This window comes from Ylistrum balloti, unplaced genomic scaffold (genome assembly GCF_031769215.1).
Source record: "Ylistrum balloti isolate Yb309-2 unplaced genomic scaffold, AGI_CSIRO_Ybal_v1 Utg370992, whole genome shotgun sequence".
In the NCBI taxonomy this organism is placed as follows: domain Eukaryota; kingdom Metazoa; phylum Mollusca; class Bivalvia; order Pectinida; family Pectinidae; genus Ylistrum; species Ylistrum balloti.
Window position 1 is genome coordinate 298,590 of NW_026782555.1, and position 16,036 is coordinate 314,625.

Here is a 16,036-nt window from a genome sequence, read left to right on the forward strand (position 1 = left end):
TCGTTTTGTCTGTATTGTATACTAACCACATACTCTAAAGGCTCCTGCGTTCTTGATATGTTTCTCGGCTGTAACGATGATCTCAGATCAGCTATCTGTTAATAACATATACCTTAGATGATGCCAACTGTTGCAACAGGTTTTTTTTATATTACTCTCTTTGGTTTTAAATCGTCTAGTTTCCTTCTCCTTGATGGATTTTTTAAAAATCTTTTACCAGTTCTTGTTTCTGGCGTTACTCTTCCATGCCACAAGTTGTTATAGTTGCTAAGTTGTTGATGAGGATAAAGACTGTATGGGTTGCTTTCGTTATCACTGTCAGTAACTTCAGAATGTGTAGTTTTATTAGCTACAAATGACAACCCTGAATGGTGTCAGCTCTTGCAAGATCATTGACGATTAATGTTGTCCTATTCTGCAATTTCTGTTGATAATAGCTGTTTACATTCGTAGGGGTTCGATGGACACAGTCCTCACACATCAGGAAAAGTTCAGGACAGGTATCGCTGCAGTGCGGGCGGATCGCATTATTATCTACTGTTATACCGACGTTAGGAATAGTTTCACTATCGCTATGGGAGAAATCGGGTTGCTCCTTGATCTTTGCAAGGGTAGGTAACTCTTTGTTAAAAAGTTGTCATCGCTAGAGTTAAATACTGTATTGAGTTTTCAAGTTCAATCCTCTCTTGTGCAGATATTCACTAAGGATAGTTTTATTGTAATAATCATGAGACAATAGTTGTTGAATGATGTTTGGTAGCACGAGCTATTGGTCTGTTATGGTGTGATTAGTTAGTTGGTACCTAGTCGTCGGTGCTCTTGGCTTCTTGTTTGTGTTCTCATTATGTAGGTAGAAGATTTCTGTGCACCGATCTTGTTAACAAGAAGTTGTGAACACTAAACATTTTGCCAGGTACATCGAGGCCGTTGGCATCTTGTTATTAAACAGAAACTTGATACATTAGTGTATCATAACCTCTAATCACATATCATTTGATATCGCTAATTGTATTTGGTATTTTAAAAGATACAACCAGAGGACGCTTCACTTTTACCTATGCTGCTTGCATAAAGCGTACACACGTACAAACAGTGGGCCGTTTAAGAGATATGGACAAATTTATTCACATATGTATCTTACATACCTTACTGGGAGGTAAACTATCACAGCAGAACATCATAATGAAAGCTGTTATTAGTTCAAGGTCTTCTTATAATGTAGTGGGACGATTTTTGGCACCAAATGTTTGATCATGACAAATGTGAAAGTGAAGTGAACACATATCAAATAAAATAGTCTGAGAATGGTCCAATTTTTGAAATATTTAAAAATGTATTTACTGTCATAATGAATCCTCATAATGATGGGTTCAACTGCCGTCTTAACGCATGAAATTTGGTAGAAAGTGATTCAAAATTTGATTAATATTGGCACATCTGTCTACTGCTTTTAATAATAGGATCTTTCCCTTGCTCGAGGGTAGGACAGAGGTATCTCTACCCGAGGAAGAGATTCCTGATTGTCTAACCCGAGGCTTTGCTGAAGGTTAGACTGTCAAGAGTCTCCTCCGAGGGTAGAGATTTATATGGCCTACAATCAAGGTAGGGAATGGTTCTATTTCTACCCACTCCCCCCCCCTTTGAAATAAATATACAAATAAATACACATGCGACAATAACCATAGGTATAGTCGATTTGCATTTCATAGATATTTTAGGCATTAACAATTACACGAAACCCTAACGTCACTTCCTGTGGGTGCATGTTGTCTTTCCGGGGCAAGGTATTTCTATCTTACCCCGGCAAGACAGCCCAAAGTGTGGATATTTCTGTCCGGTGGAGTATAATATTTTGTTTACTTAATTTCAATGTCTTGTAATTTAAATATTGTTCATGCTATATCCTGACAAAATTGTAAAGAATAAGTGATTAATCACTACAGCCAAGTCTAGAATAGGTCAAAAGGTCAACTGATATTTCAGACGTGTGGTGTGTATTACACTATTATGTAAAACTGTATCACTCATAGCATTGTACAAGCGCAGTGATCTGTATTTTGACTTTATGATTGTTTCATTACGTAACAAGAGCATTTTGTTTACTTTAAAACTCCCTTCTATTTGAGACCAAAACTTGACGATTTGCACCAGCTAAACCTTCTGGTTACAGGGACATTAATTACATTTTGCATTTTAAAAATAAACATAAACTCAATTTAAAAAAAAGTTGCTAGACATGTAGGATATATTTTTGATGTCGCAAACTTCAATGAGTTTTTTAAAAGATATTTTCTAGAGACACATTGCAATGTTTGTTGTGACTCATTGACGCTTTGAATAAAGATCAGACAACTTGACAGGAAAATGATCGCAGCTTAACGCCATCGGTGGCAGAATAGAGAGATTTGGTTAGGTAAGAACAAATGAAGGACCATTTTGAACAAAATTGTGTCTTAGTTTTTGATGGTGTTGTGATAATTGCATTCAAATTATTCAGGATACGACCTACAGTACAGTAAAACTCACTTGTGTCGAACACGCATGAGTCGAATACATCGGATGAGTCGAACGTTTCGTTAGGTCCCGATTTTTTCTCCTCTATATCTTAGTAAATTAAACACGGATGAATCGAACACTGTTGAATCGAATACAGTGGTTGTGTCGAATATAATTTGTAGTCCGTCCCTTCTAAATCGTACAAAAAATTCCATATTTGTGATGTCAGGGTACCCATCCACCTAATCTTTTGTTTATACAGGTGCATATCTCATTTTACCAAGAACTATGCGATCAAACAACCATTGAAATAAAACATCTCATGTTTACTTTTTGCCCGTGAGTTGTTATTTTATTTGAGTGAAAATGTCAACATTTGAGTGGAAGTGTAAAAAGGGGCTATAAATTAGGGTGAAAATTCGGGATTTGTTATTCATTCCACACTCTCAATCATGAGTTCAAATGAGCAATCTAGTGAAGGACCCAAGTCATCTGGGGGGATTACTGGATCTACTTTTAGACTTCGATGGAGAATATTTGTCTCAACGATGCAAATGCTATAAATGTGAGCACAATATGTGTACATGTATTTTTTTAAGTATTGTTTGCACGAAGTACCCAGTGTAACGTGTGTCTTTTGTGCAATATTGTACACATAATCCACGTGTTTGTGACAATGATGATTACAGTAACTGTCATTAACCTACGATTTATTTGTATTTTAATAAAAGATAATTATTATTATAAAATATAGATGTTGTCTTGTTCTTTTCATTAACACCTTGCTTTCAGACACGATCGGCGAAAATAGGGTCAGTTTAAATATACGATGTCTCGATTACAAACGATAGACAAAAACACTGTTGAGTCGAACCATCGGATAAGTCGAATATTTTACTTGATCCCATCGACTTCGACTTATCCGAGGTTTACTTTATATAAATCTGTTACAGCCTACAGTATATAAGTCTGTTACAGCCTACAGTATATAAGTCTGTTACAGCCTATAGTATATAAGTCTGTTACAATGTACAGTATATAAGTCTGTTACAGCCTATAGTATATAAGTGTGTTACAACCTACAGTATATAAGTCTGTTACAGCCTATAGTATATAAGTCTGTTACAACCTACAGTATACAAGTATGTTACAATATACAGTATATTAATCTGTTATACAAACAAGACCCTTTGTTATTATCTGTAAATACTGCGAAGTAAGGGGTTACCGATATTTATATCCGCATTTTGGTAAATTATCAATGTAGCTAGCTTACACATGACCGAGGTGATATTGAAATGAAAGATTCCGAGCCTAGTTTGGTGTTTGTAGCAGGCTGGGTTGATGACTGGTTCGCCTTTGTAAACAATACACTGTATTTAACATGGACACGATTGATAAAGGAAACCCTGCTTTATCCACTCAAGATAATACAATTGAGATGTGATTAAGGTCAAATTACAGCAAGACAGCATGCTTCGCTATCTTTCCGAGAACAGATATCTTTAGGTACCCAGGTCACGGTCAAACATATGAAAATGTGTAGGTACCAGGGATTTATCAAGAAAACGTGAGCTGGTCAAATGACATAAAATCACAAGACAGTGTATATAAAGTGTGATAGGAAAGACATCTCACAAAGCACTGTAATGTACACCTCAAACATGGTCATACTGAGCACGGAGATATGGACGAGCACCGAGATCATTGAAAACACTACTATTGGTCCAACACAGCATAGCTTAGACTTTTCTAACTTGGTTGAAATATTGACAATTTTGGCCACAATCATTTCGATCATATGTTCATTGCTTATATTGTGGATTTTCAAGTGCATTGTTCGGGAAAACAAGGATTTGGTGATATGTATGGTACAATGTCTGGCAGTGGTGAATGTGGCTTTTGGCATTGGTCAGATTATGGGAATAACTTATTATGTCGGCGCCGTGACATCAGATTCGTTTTGTGTTATACAAAGCTTCATCTGCACATTTTCTGATTTGGTCTCTTACTGGTATGTGGCATATATAATCATATATGCTTTCAATGTGGACGCCGGATCACAATGGATGGATAATAGGAAGGCAAAGTGGGTGTGTCATTCCGCAGCTTGGATAATACCTTGTAAGTTATTACAAAACTTTGTTCTGTGCATACACAATGCTTAAACTTAAACTTGAATATTGTTTAAAAAAAACTCTATTTGAAATCATATAACAGAAAAATTAGAAACAGATGACAAATTTTTTGTAACAAAATTGATATAATTATTATTTCTGGCTTCGTTTATATCTGGAGATATCAAATCAAGAAAGCAAACGCAAAAGCTTTGAAAATCACTCAGAGTTATCAGTTTCATTTATGTCTTTCAGTATGTACCCTGAAGACCTCCATTTTTCTCAAGAATACATCAGTACATTATCGTTATTATACTCATGGCAGTAATTGTTTTATACAGTATCACTCATAGCAGTAATTGTTTTATACAGTATCACTCACAGCAGTAATTGTTTTAAACAATATCACTCATATCAGTAATTGTTTTATACAGTATCACTCACAGCAGTAATTGTTTTAAACAATATCACTCATAGCAGTAATTGTTTTAAACAATATCACTCATAGCAGTAGTTGTTTTCTACAGTATCACTCATAGCAGTTGCTGTTTTGATACAGTCTCAATGTTTACTATTTTTTTTATCTACAGTTATAATAACCGTATCTGCCGCAAGTTCAGGGTCCTTAGGTGCTTCTTCAACACGATTTGGAAATTGGTGCTGGATCAAGGAAAAATCCCTTACAAACAAAGCGCGTCTCCTTTGGATGCTGTTTACAAAACAGGCCTGGGAAATCTCGATTTACTTCCTGTCAAGTGTTCTCATCATCATCTCGATCTGGATGAAGAAAAGAAAGAGAACGAAGTCGAAACAAATGGTATTAAAATACTAGTAATACACATACTTATCTATATAATAATAGACGTTTATCGAAGTGAAAACGTCTTTTAAAATAATGCGTGATATTGAATTCATCATTCAACATACGATTTATCATACATTTTCCAAAACTGTCAACCCTGGAAATATTAACAATAAGGCATTATATTTGTACTTATACATACATTAGAAATAGCTGATATTTGAAGCATGAACTAAGAACAAAAAACATCAAGAAGATACCAATATAGCAACATAACCATAATTTAGACTCAAACAAAGGCAAAATATACACAAAAGAAAGATTTACACGGAAGTTCCTGGAACAAGACCAGTTGTTCCGGAAGAGTAAGCATCTTCTGCGTCATCGACGACACTCGCCATGTAAACATCTGTCAATTCAAGTAAGGAATGCCACGTTCTCAAAATTAGAACAAGGTATACAACAACAGAACCAACAGGCAAACTACCGAGCATCAAATACGTCCAGTTTCATATCGCACAAAGAAATAGAATATTTCTCAATGATATCACTATGAGGACCGTAAAACTTCTTCATAATTTTCCTCAACCTGCATCTTTTGAACCCTTGTGTAACGAGTTTGTCAGTCAGTTGACGACTTCTTGCACGAAAATCGTGATAATGGGAGCAGGCCCTTGAATATCGAATCAACTGTAAATACCGTAGATTAGAGATGCAAGAATACTGCTATCAAGAAACGGAAAATTCACAATTGGGAAATTGAAATAATCACGTTTATCATACAGTTGGTGTAAAGCTGTCAATGTTGGTTTCGTTGAAGGAAAAGATCGAGATAAGCAGCTGATATAGAAGAGTCTGACGTAACTTTGATTTCCAGTTCTGATGGATATGTACAATAGACATAGTCAATCAAATGTCTTGTTATTCAAAGTCAATATGTCTGAGGGTGAAATTAAACGACAAGTACGTCCCCTCAGTGGGGACATGTTGTTTTGTTCCTTAACATGTATATATGATATATGTATATATATATAACACGTCAATTAAACATTAGCGCTTTCATTTCTGAAACTTTACGATGCTTTTATAGCCCAGATTCAGAAACGAAAACACTGCAACTGTGAATTTAACCTTTACATCTGATCTCATTATATTTGAAGAAAGAATCTAGTAAGTAATATCGACGGTATGGTCCAATATTTTTTTACGAGATCCCAACAAAGAAATGTTCATTTGATGAATATTACTGGAATAGATTTTTTTTATGATTTGTTAATCTGGTTACTTCCGACCAAGTTCTTCAACTCTTCTCTCGAAAACTGAAAGATGGAATTAAAAAAAAAACACAAAAAAGAAAAAAAAATTTGCTATCTGATTTAGTCAAACATCAAATATATATGCAGTACAATTTTAAGGAAAATTGATATGGAAGTTTATTATGACACTATACGAACATCTCGACAAACTTCTATCAGCATCCTTTACAACTGCAACGGTAGTTCTGGTGTATATAAAATGGTTCTGATACAATTAGTACTTATTGTTATCGAAAAGTGATATACTGTTCGTACTTTACAGCGTCCCATCAACATGGACAGTGGAGACGAACACTCAACGATTGATGCCAGTACACGCAACCAGTCGAAATTCAAGGTGATGGTTTGGGTTCTACTGTATTTCTATTTTACAAGAATATGGGGTACAATAAGAAATATGGTTCGTATCGTTGGCCTGGGTGTTGGATCGCCAGTGCCAGGATTTCAAAGTTTGGATGAACACTTTTTCATACACGCCCAATCTATTGGAGATTCTTTTCAAGGGATAATTAACTTCGGGATGTTTTGTTGTAATAAAAAAGTTTGGCGAAAAGTTCGAAAGATGTTATGTTGTAGGAGACAAGACCAGAATACGGAATCCCCTTCAGCTCTGCTTTTAGATCACAGAATTGAAAACAAAAGTTACCTACAAGCTTAGTATTGTATACGTTTGTCAATGCTGATAAAATATTGCTTATATAATAAAGTTGATATAAAATATAATATAATTATATATAATGTTAACAATCAAGTGTGCATGTGTGTAGAGATTAATAATTAGTACGATGTTTATGTTTCCCACCCCCGGATATATGTATAACCCATATATTTCCACATACATTTGTGCCTTGTTTTTGTTTTTGTTTTTTTTGTTTGTTTTTTTTTTGTTTCATTTTCTTCCTCTTTTGGATATCCCGGAATTTGATCCCAATGATACTGTTAATGTTGGTATTTTGGATGATTTTACAATGATACTGTTAATGTTGGTATTTTGGATGATTTTACAATGATACTGTTAATGTTGGTATTTGGGATGATTTTACAATGATACTGTAAATGTTGGTATTTGGGATGATTTTACAATGATACTGTAAATGTTGGTATTTTGGATGATTTTACAATGATACTGTAAATGTTGGTATTTTGGATGATTTTACAATGATACTGTAAATGTTGGTATTTTGGATGATTTTACAATGATACTGTAAATGTTGGTATTTTGGATGATTTTACAATGATACTGTAAATGTTGGTATTTGGGATGATTTTACAATGATACTGTTAATGTTGGTATTTGGGATGATTTTACAATGATACTGTTAATGTTGGTATTTGGGATGATTTTATAATGATACTGTTAATGTTGGTATTTGGGATGATTTTACAATGATACTGTTAATGTTGGTATTTGGGATGATTTTATAATGATACTGTTAATGTTGGTATTTGGGATGATTCTTTTTCATTTCCGTAGCTGGGTATGAAGAAAATTAATGCAAAAGAACAATTTCTTTTTCATGAAATCCTTGAAAATCACATATTTGCTTGAAGCGTTTTGCCAGAACCCCTTTTATGATTGCTGCATGCCACGTTTCAGTATATTCGAATCGTGGCCCGGTTCAGATTATACACATGTAATTGACGTTGTCCTAAAATTATCTGAAATATAAAAATCACGAAATTATTTAATTCTGTTGCTGTTGCATTCCCCGTCTAGATTTTGACTTTTGATCACTTTGGATTTTTCTCAATCGCCTCCTCGGTCTCAAAAATTAGTCCCTTTGCATCACTGACGAGTCCTAGAAGGAAGAAACAGTTGTATAAAGAAATTTAATTCATTGTTTCGCTACTGTATCTTACTCTTAAATTTGTACAAAAGGTCCTATTCAATAATATATATTTTGTACAATCTTTGCCAGCTATAAGTAGTTTGATAACTTCTTTGTACAATCTTTGTCAGCTATAAGTAGTTTGATAACTTCTTTGTACAATCTTTGTCAGCTATAAGTAGTTTGATAACTTCTTTGTACAATCTTTGTCAGTTATACGTAGTTTGATAACGTCTTTGTACAATCTTTGTCAGCTATAAGTAGTTTGATAACGTCTTTGTACAATCTTTGTCAGCTATAAGTAGTTTGATAACTTCTTTGTACAATCTTTGTCTATAAGTAGTTTGATAAGCTATAAGTAGTTTGATAACTTCTTTGCTATAGTAGTTTGATCTTTGTACAATCTTTGTCAGCTATAAGTAGTTTGATATCTTTGTCACTATAAGTAGTTTGATAACGTCTTTGTACAATCTTTGTCAGCTATAAGTAGTTTGATAACGTCTTTGTACAATCTTTGTCAGCTATAAGTAGTTTGATAACGTCTTTGTACAATCTTTGTCAGCTATAAGTAGTTTGATAACTTCTTTGTACAATCTTTGCCAGCTATAAGTAGTTTGATAACTTCTTTGTACAATCTTTGTCAGCTATAAGTAGTTTGATAACGTCTTTGTACAATCTTTGCCAGCTATAAGTAGTTTGATAACTTCTTTGTACAATCTTTGCCAGCTATAAGTAGTTTGATAACTTCTTTGTACAATCTTTGTCAGCTATAAGTAGTTTGATAACGTCTTTGTACAATCTTTGCCAGCTATAAGTAGTTTGATAACGTCTTTGTACAATCTTTGTCAGCTATAAGTAGTTTGATAACGTCTTTGTACAATCTTTGTAAGCTATAAGTAGTTTGATAACGTCTCGCTGAGTCCAGTGATCAAAGAGTAGCACAGCGGGCTGTTGTTGTTGTATCTGGTCAGTGGTATATACGGGCTGTTCTTGTAGTGTCTGGTCAGTGGTATACAAGGGCTGTTGTTGTAGTGTCTGGTCAGTGGTATACACGGGCTGTTTTCTGTGTCTGGTCAGTGGTATACACAGGCTGTTCATGGAGTGTCTGGTCAGTGGTATACACGGGCTGTTCCTGTTGTGTCTGGTTATTGGTATACACGGGCTGTTCTGATAGTGTTTGGTCAATGGTATACACGGGCTGTTTTCCGTGTCTGGTTAGTGGTATACACAGGCTGTTCATGGAGTGTCTGGTTAGTGGTATACACAGGCTGTTCATGTAGTGTCTGATCAGTGGTATACACAGGCTGTTCTTGTAGTGTCTGGTCAGTGGTATACACGGGCTGTTCCTGTTGTGTCTGGTTATTGGTATACACGGGCTGTTCTGATAGTGTTTGGTCAATGGTATACACGGGCTGTTTTCCGTGTCTGGTCAGTGGTATACACAGGCTGTTCATGGAGTGTCTGGTTAGTGGTATACACAGGCTGTTCATGGAGTGTCTGGTTAGTGGTATACACAGGCTGTTCATGTAGTGTCTGATCAGTGGTATACACAGGCTGTTCTTGTAGTGTCTGGTCAGTGGTATACACGGGCTGTTCCTGTTGTGTCTGGTTATTGGTATACACGGGCTGTTCTGATAGTGTTTGGTCAATGGTATACACGGGCTGTTTTCCGTGTCTGGTCAGTGGTATACACAGGCTGTTCATGGAGTGTCTGGTTAGTGGTATACACAGGCTGTTCATGTAGTGTCTGATCAGTGGTATACACAGGCTGTTCTTGTAGTGTCTGGTCAGTGGTATACACGGGCTGTTCCTGTTGTGTCTGGTTAGTGGTATACACGGGCTGTTCTGATAGTGTTTGGTCAATGGTATACACGGGCTGTTTTCCGTGTCTGGTCAGTGGTATACACAGGCTGTTCTTGTAGTGTCTGATCAGTGGTATACACGGGCTGTTCCTGTTGTGTCTAGTCAGTGGTGTGACGGGCTGTTCTGATAGTGTCTGGTCAGTGGTATACACGGGCTGTTCATGGAGTGCCTGGTTAGTGGTATGCACGGACTGTTCATGGAGTGTCTGGTCAGTGGTATACACGGGCTGTTCCTGTTGTGTCTAGTCAGTGGTGTGACGGGCTGTTCTGATAGTGTCTGGTCAGTGGTATACACGGGCTGTTCATGGAGTGCCTGGTTAGTGGTATGCACGGACTGTTCATGGAGTGTCTGGTCAGTGGTATGCACGAACTGTTCTTGTAATGTCTGGTCAGTGGTATGTACGGGCTGTTCATGGAGTGTCTGATCAGTGATCAGTGGTAAACCCAAGCAGATACACAGACAGACAGTTTTCTCTCGTGACTCCAGTGAACATGTCAATAAAAACAAACTAAAATTGACTTCCCTGGTCGTACACTAGTTATGCCGAACATTGAATTAACTCAAGATACTCTTATTTGAAAGTGTTGTAGAGAGAACACGCAATTGTAGTCGTCTTTTATAGTGTCCCTTGTTTTTTTAACAAAAATATTATCCATAAAGACTTAGAATAAGAATGGTACATGCTACTCTCGTGATTAGCTAATTTCAGAAAATGAGGGTTTTATCATCTACTATCGGGTGCTGGGGTAGTTCCAAATGAAATTTAGTGCATGTAGGGTAAGGGGGCAGTGGCGGAGAAATTTGCGCCAGTCAAAGACCTTACGCCATTGAGGAACCCAAATAAAATCATTATGACGGTGATCTGGAACCCGAAGTCAGTTATGACAGCATCCACAGAGATGGTTAAATTATTGCCTGGTAAGGCACTGCCAAGGCGAAATTTAGCATGCAGTTACATTATTAAAAGATACATATCTGTTCATGTTTTAATCTGATCAGAGACGTTTATGATACGTCAATATGTGTGATAAACATTTGTAAGTCTCTGTTCTGGTTGATTCATATTCACGACTGTATAAATTGGATCTTGTTGTCTCGATAGTATGGCAAGCTATTTTAGCATTTAATCCTATTTCCTCTTAAGGGAATATTTTTTCACGTAAGTGAAATTCTTTTTCATTTAAGTGAAATAAAACAAAATTCAAATTGAGGTTTACTTTCATTAACGCAAATAGAATTTCACTTAAGTGAAAAAATATTTTGTGTAGACATAATGCTAAATCATTTTCACTTCAGTGAAATTTCTTTCGGTTTTAGGTAAATATAGTCAATGCAATCTGTATGTTTCTTATCCACTACCTTTTAATGATGGACCAATCAATCAATATGCCTACTGCATTATATGACTTTAACTGTTAATGGTAGAAACAAGTTGATGTGTTTGATTTTATTTCCCTTAAGTGAAAAAATACATTATGTGTTTTTTTCACTTAAGTGAAAAAATTTTTTGTATTAACACTATGTTTTTTTTCAATTTAAAAGAAAAAATATTTTTATTTCCATTATGTGTTTTTTTTTCACTAAAGTGAAAGAAAATTTTAATAGATAAAAGGGTGAGAATTCAGACACCTGTATAGACTCATATGTGATAGATACTGATAGGTCAATCAGTGATCATGATGGTTGTAAGGTTAGTGTTAAACTTTCATTTTCTTTTAAATCAGTTTACAAACGTAAAGTTTGGTTATATAAACGAGCAGATTTTGGTAAATTCAATGATCTTATAAATCAAAACACAACATGATATCCATCAGTTTAAAACTCAGAGAAATAAGGTCAACAATATGAAGAAGTACTACAGACAAATATTTTATGAAAATGTCCATGGGCTAATAGATAACTATTCTTCGTCCGACCCAAAAACATATTGGAGATTAATTAAACGTCTAATGAAATCTAGAGGTTCATCTGATACAATTCCAACTCTTATAGATCCAACGACGGATGAAATAATTATGAGTGATAATGATAAAGCTGATATACTTAATGATTATTTTTGTAGTATAAGTCGTATTGATGAGGATAATGTCCCAGATCCCATCATAGCCCCAAAAATTAATAAAAAGTTTAATTCTATCATAGTGAACTATACCGAAATTAAAGATGTCTTAGAAATATTGAACTTTGGCAAAGCCTCGGGCCATGATGAAATCAGTCATCATATGTTAAAGAATGTCTGTAATTCAGTTTGTAAACCTCTTGAGTGATTATTTAATATGTCATTGTCTACTTGTATTTATCCTAAATTATGGAAATTAGCAAAAGTTATGCCACTATTCAAAAAGGGTGATAGACATTCTCCATCAAATTATCGTCCAGTATCTCTCCTTTCTATCGTTGGCAAGGTTTTTGAACGTGTCGTATTCAAACATATCCACAATTATTTTATTGAAAATTCCTTGTTCTATAAATATCAATAAGGTTTTCTACCTGGCCATTCTACAGTGTTTCAGCTTATTGAAATGTATCCTAATATTTGTTTATCTCTTGAAGAAAAAAAAGCATACATGTATAGTCTTTTGTGACATAACAAAAGCTTTTGGTCGTGTTTGGCATAAGGGTTTGTGTATTAAGTTAAGATCCTATGGTATAGAAGGAGAGTTGTTGGCCTGGTTGAAAAATTATTTACATCAAAGGCAACAACAGGTATGTGTTAATGAATCTCTATCTAAATTGGGTTGTATTGATGCTGGGGTTCCCCAAGGTACTATCCTAGGTCCGTTATTATTTCTTATTTATATTAATGATATTTCACGATGACACATCTCTTCAATTCTCTTCATCTTCCTGACACGAAATTAAAACTATTCTTAGCCATGATCTGGAATCTTTAAATGCATGGGCTAAAGCATGGCTAGTATCTTTTAATCCAGATAAAACTGATGTTCTTTTTATTTCTAATAGAAAAGAAATTGTTGAATTATTAGAATTAGAATTTGATGGTAGGATTTTAGATTTTACAGATAATCATAGGCACCTTGGCGTAACATTCAGCTCTAGTGCCAAATGGGGTGATCATATACAAATGATCTATTCTTCTGTTATGAAAACAATTAATGCTCTGAGAAATTGAAATTTGTGTTAAAGCGAGATGCTCTTTTAAGAATTTATCGAACGTTTATTTTACCTGTATTAGAATATGCATGTAAATTATGGGACGGGTTCTCAATTTCTGAACCTGAAATGCAAGAGAAGGCCCAACGTGAGGCAGCAAGAATTATCACAGGTCTGCCATCCTATGTTAATATTCATTCTTTAACTTTTGAAACTGGTTTAGAATCACGGTCTGCTAGAAGGAAGAGAAGGAAACTTCATCTTTTATATAAAATGCATACTAACAAAACTCCTGAATATCTATCTTCCTTACTTTCCTCTACTGTTCAAGATGAAGTTCGTTATCCTTCGAGAAACAGTAATAATTATAGAATCCCATTCTGTCGTCTTTCAACCACCATGTCTTCTTTCTTGCCGTCTACTCTTCGGAGTTGGAATACACTTGATAGCTCTATCAGGTCATCAGCCTCGCTTAACTTATTCAAAAAGTCTTTAATACCTTACGATCTTCCTTTGCCTCCTTCTTACTTTGGTATTATTAACCGTAAACTAAACATTATTCATACTAAGCTTAGACATAATTGCAGTTCCCTTAATTACGACTTATTTCGGATGAACCTTGTGGATACCCATAGTTGTGTATGTGGAAATATGCCATCGTTATAATGTTCACAGAAATGGCCTTTTCCAACGCTTAAATGATATGAATTTACAAGTTCACTGTGACTTAGATCTGCTCCTTAATGGAAATGATCAACTCTCCCCTGAAACAAACTCTGAAGTTTTTTACTAGTCCAACATTTTATAAAAAGTAGCAACAGGTTTTAAACCATCAAACTCTGTTATAATTTTACTTCCAATGACGTCATCCCTTCTACCCCCTACCCCCACCCCCACCCCACCTCTCTGTCCCTCTCTCTCTCCCTTCTCTTTAAAAATATATTTAGCCAATATTTATGTAAATTATTGATGACTTGATATTGTGATGTTTTTGTTTTGTAATGTATTGATAAAAGGGCAACTATAAGTTGAAATAACTTGTGCCCGATCCTTTTGTAAATAATTTACAATAAAATATGTTTAATTAAAAAAATCAGACACCTAACTGTATGTCTACTTTCACATAAGTGAAAAAGATTTTCAGTTCTGTGAAAAAGAAAAATCTCTTGAGACTTACAAAATGAATCACACTTGAGTGAAATTCCTTTTCAACTTAATGCGAAAAGAAGTTTAATTACCTTAAGGCAAAATGAATTCCATTTCAGTGAAATAATTTAATGAACATTTCACCTTAGGAGGAAACAGGATTAAATGTTAAAACAGCTTGCCATACGATTGGTTTGATTCCCAAATGTTTCATTAACTAAGTTATTTCATCTTTTCATAATACAGAGTTATCTGTTCTTGTGAGCAGATAGTCAATGTTACATTAATTTGTTTGAAAAATTACATTGTTTTCTGACATATCTGGCGTCATTCTCCCACAAACAAATGACGTAATACAGAACCAATACCTGCTCACAAGAGCAGATAACTCTGTATTACCAAAAGATCGAAGGGAGATAACTTGCATACACTATCGTCACAATTTTCATAATTCATATTAAATACATTGTATAAAATAATGCAACAGTGTATGGCGTCATCGAGATACTGACTTTCATGGCGCTTGAGCAACCGCAGAAGCTTGTTCAACTCTCTTCAAATCAGTATGTCTTTAAATTCTGTTACCTGCATGTGTCGACTATCTGTTGTCAACATATTTCTTGTTTCTACAGTTATGGCCCTTAAACACAGAAAAAAAAAGAAATGTTTAATTAACGCTCATTTTCTTAGTGTTTGCCATGGATGGGGATATCTTAAAATTTGATCTGTATTGTGTTGTGTGCAAGAATTTAAGTAAACTTTCCGTGACGCTACCCAAAATGATACCAATTTTAAATGGTTATATATTGGTAAGGTAGATTCTTAGTTTTATTACACTTTGAATCGATTGTGTTCGTCTTTTATTTTAGAAATATCGCCTGGGACGGTCTGCGCACCTCTTCAATGGGTAACAACAATAAAATCTTATACAAACTCTTGGTGAACAGGGATTTGGCACGAATTCCTAACCAAATGTCCAATATCACTATAATACATATATAAGGACCGTTGGTCAATATGTGTCACGCCGAATCATATAAGTTAAATGAATCGTTCGTTTCTTTGAGAGTTTGTTTCTTTTTATCTTATTTTACATTTTTTGAATTAGACAGGAGAAAATGTAGAACATTGGATAATTGAAACAATCTACCAGAATCAGTGGTACAAACAAAAACTATTAATGTTCCGAATTAAGATTGGATAAATTTTGGAAAGACCAGGACGTAAAATATAACCACAACTCGGACATAGAACACAACGGAAGATGCCACGTAAACAAATGACGAAACTGATAAATTAGATGCGGATATACTGATCGAATAGACCAGCGTCCATAGAAGATACTAACGTATC

The 16,036-nt window shown here is 35.0% G+C and overlaps 1 protein-coding gene across 1 annotated transcript; it reads left to right on the forward strand.

Moving 5' to 3' along the window:
* Positions 1 to 4,160: 4,160 nt before the first annotated feature.
* Positions 4,161 to 7,389, forward strand: LOC132559910 (cyclic AMP receptor 4-like). The gene is made up of 3 exons (XM_060224541.1): positions 4,161 to 4,620; positions 5,204 to 5,430; positions 6,994 to 7,389. Exons 1-3 carry the CDS (start codon positions 4,161 to 4,163, stop codon positions 7,387 to 7,389), a joined length of 1,083 nt encoding a protein of 360 aa, XP_060080524.1.
* The last annotated feature ends 8,647 nt before the right edge of the window (positions 7,390 to 16,036 follow it).

Excerpts from the sequence above, each read along its gene's own strand:
- LOC132559910 (XM_060224541.1), top strand. The coding sequence starts at position 4,161 with ATGGTCATACTGAGCACGGAGATATGGACGAGCACCGAGATCATTGAA. Across the intron at positions 4,621-5,203 it reads CGCAGCTTGGATAATACCTT|TTATAATAACCGTATCTGCC; the intron begins GTAAGTTATTAC and ends TTTTATCTACAG. Across the intron at positions 5,431-6,993 it reads GAACGAAGTCGAAACAAATG|CGTCCCATCAACATGGACAG; the intron begins GTATTAAAATAC and ends CGTACTTTACAG.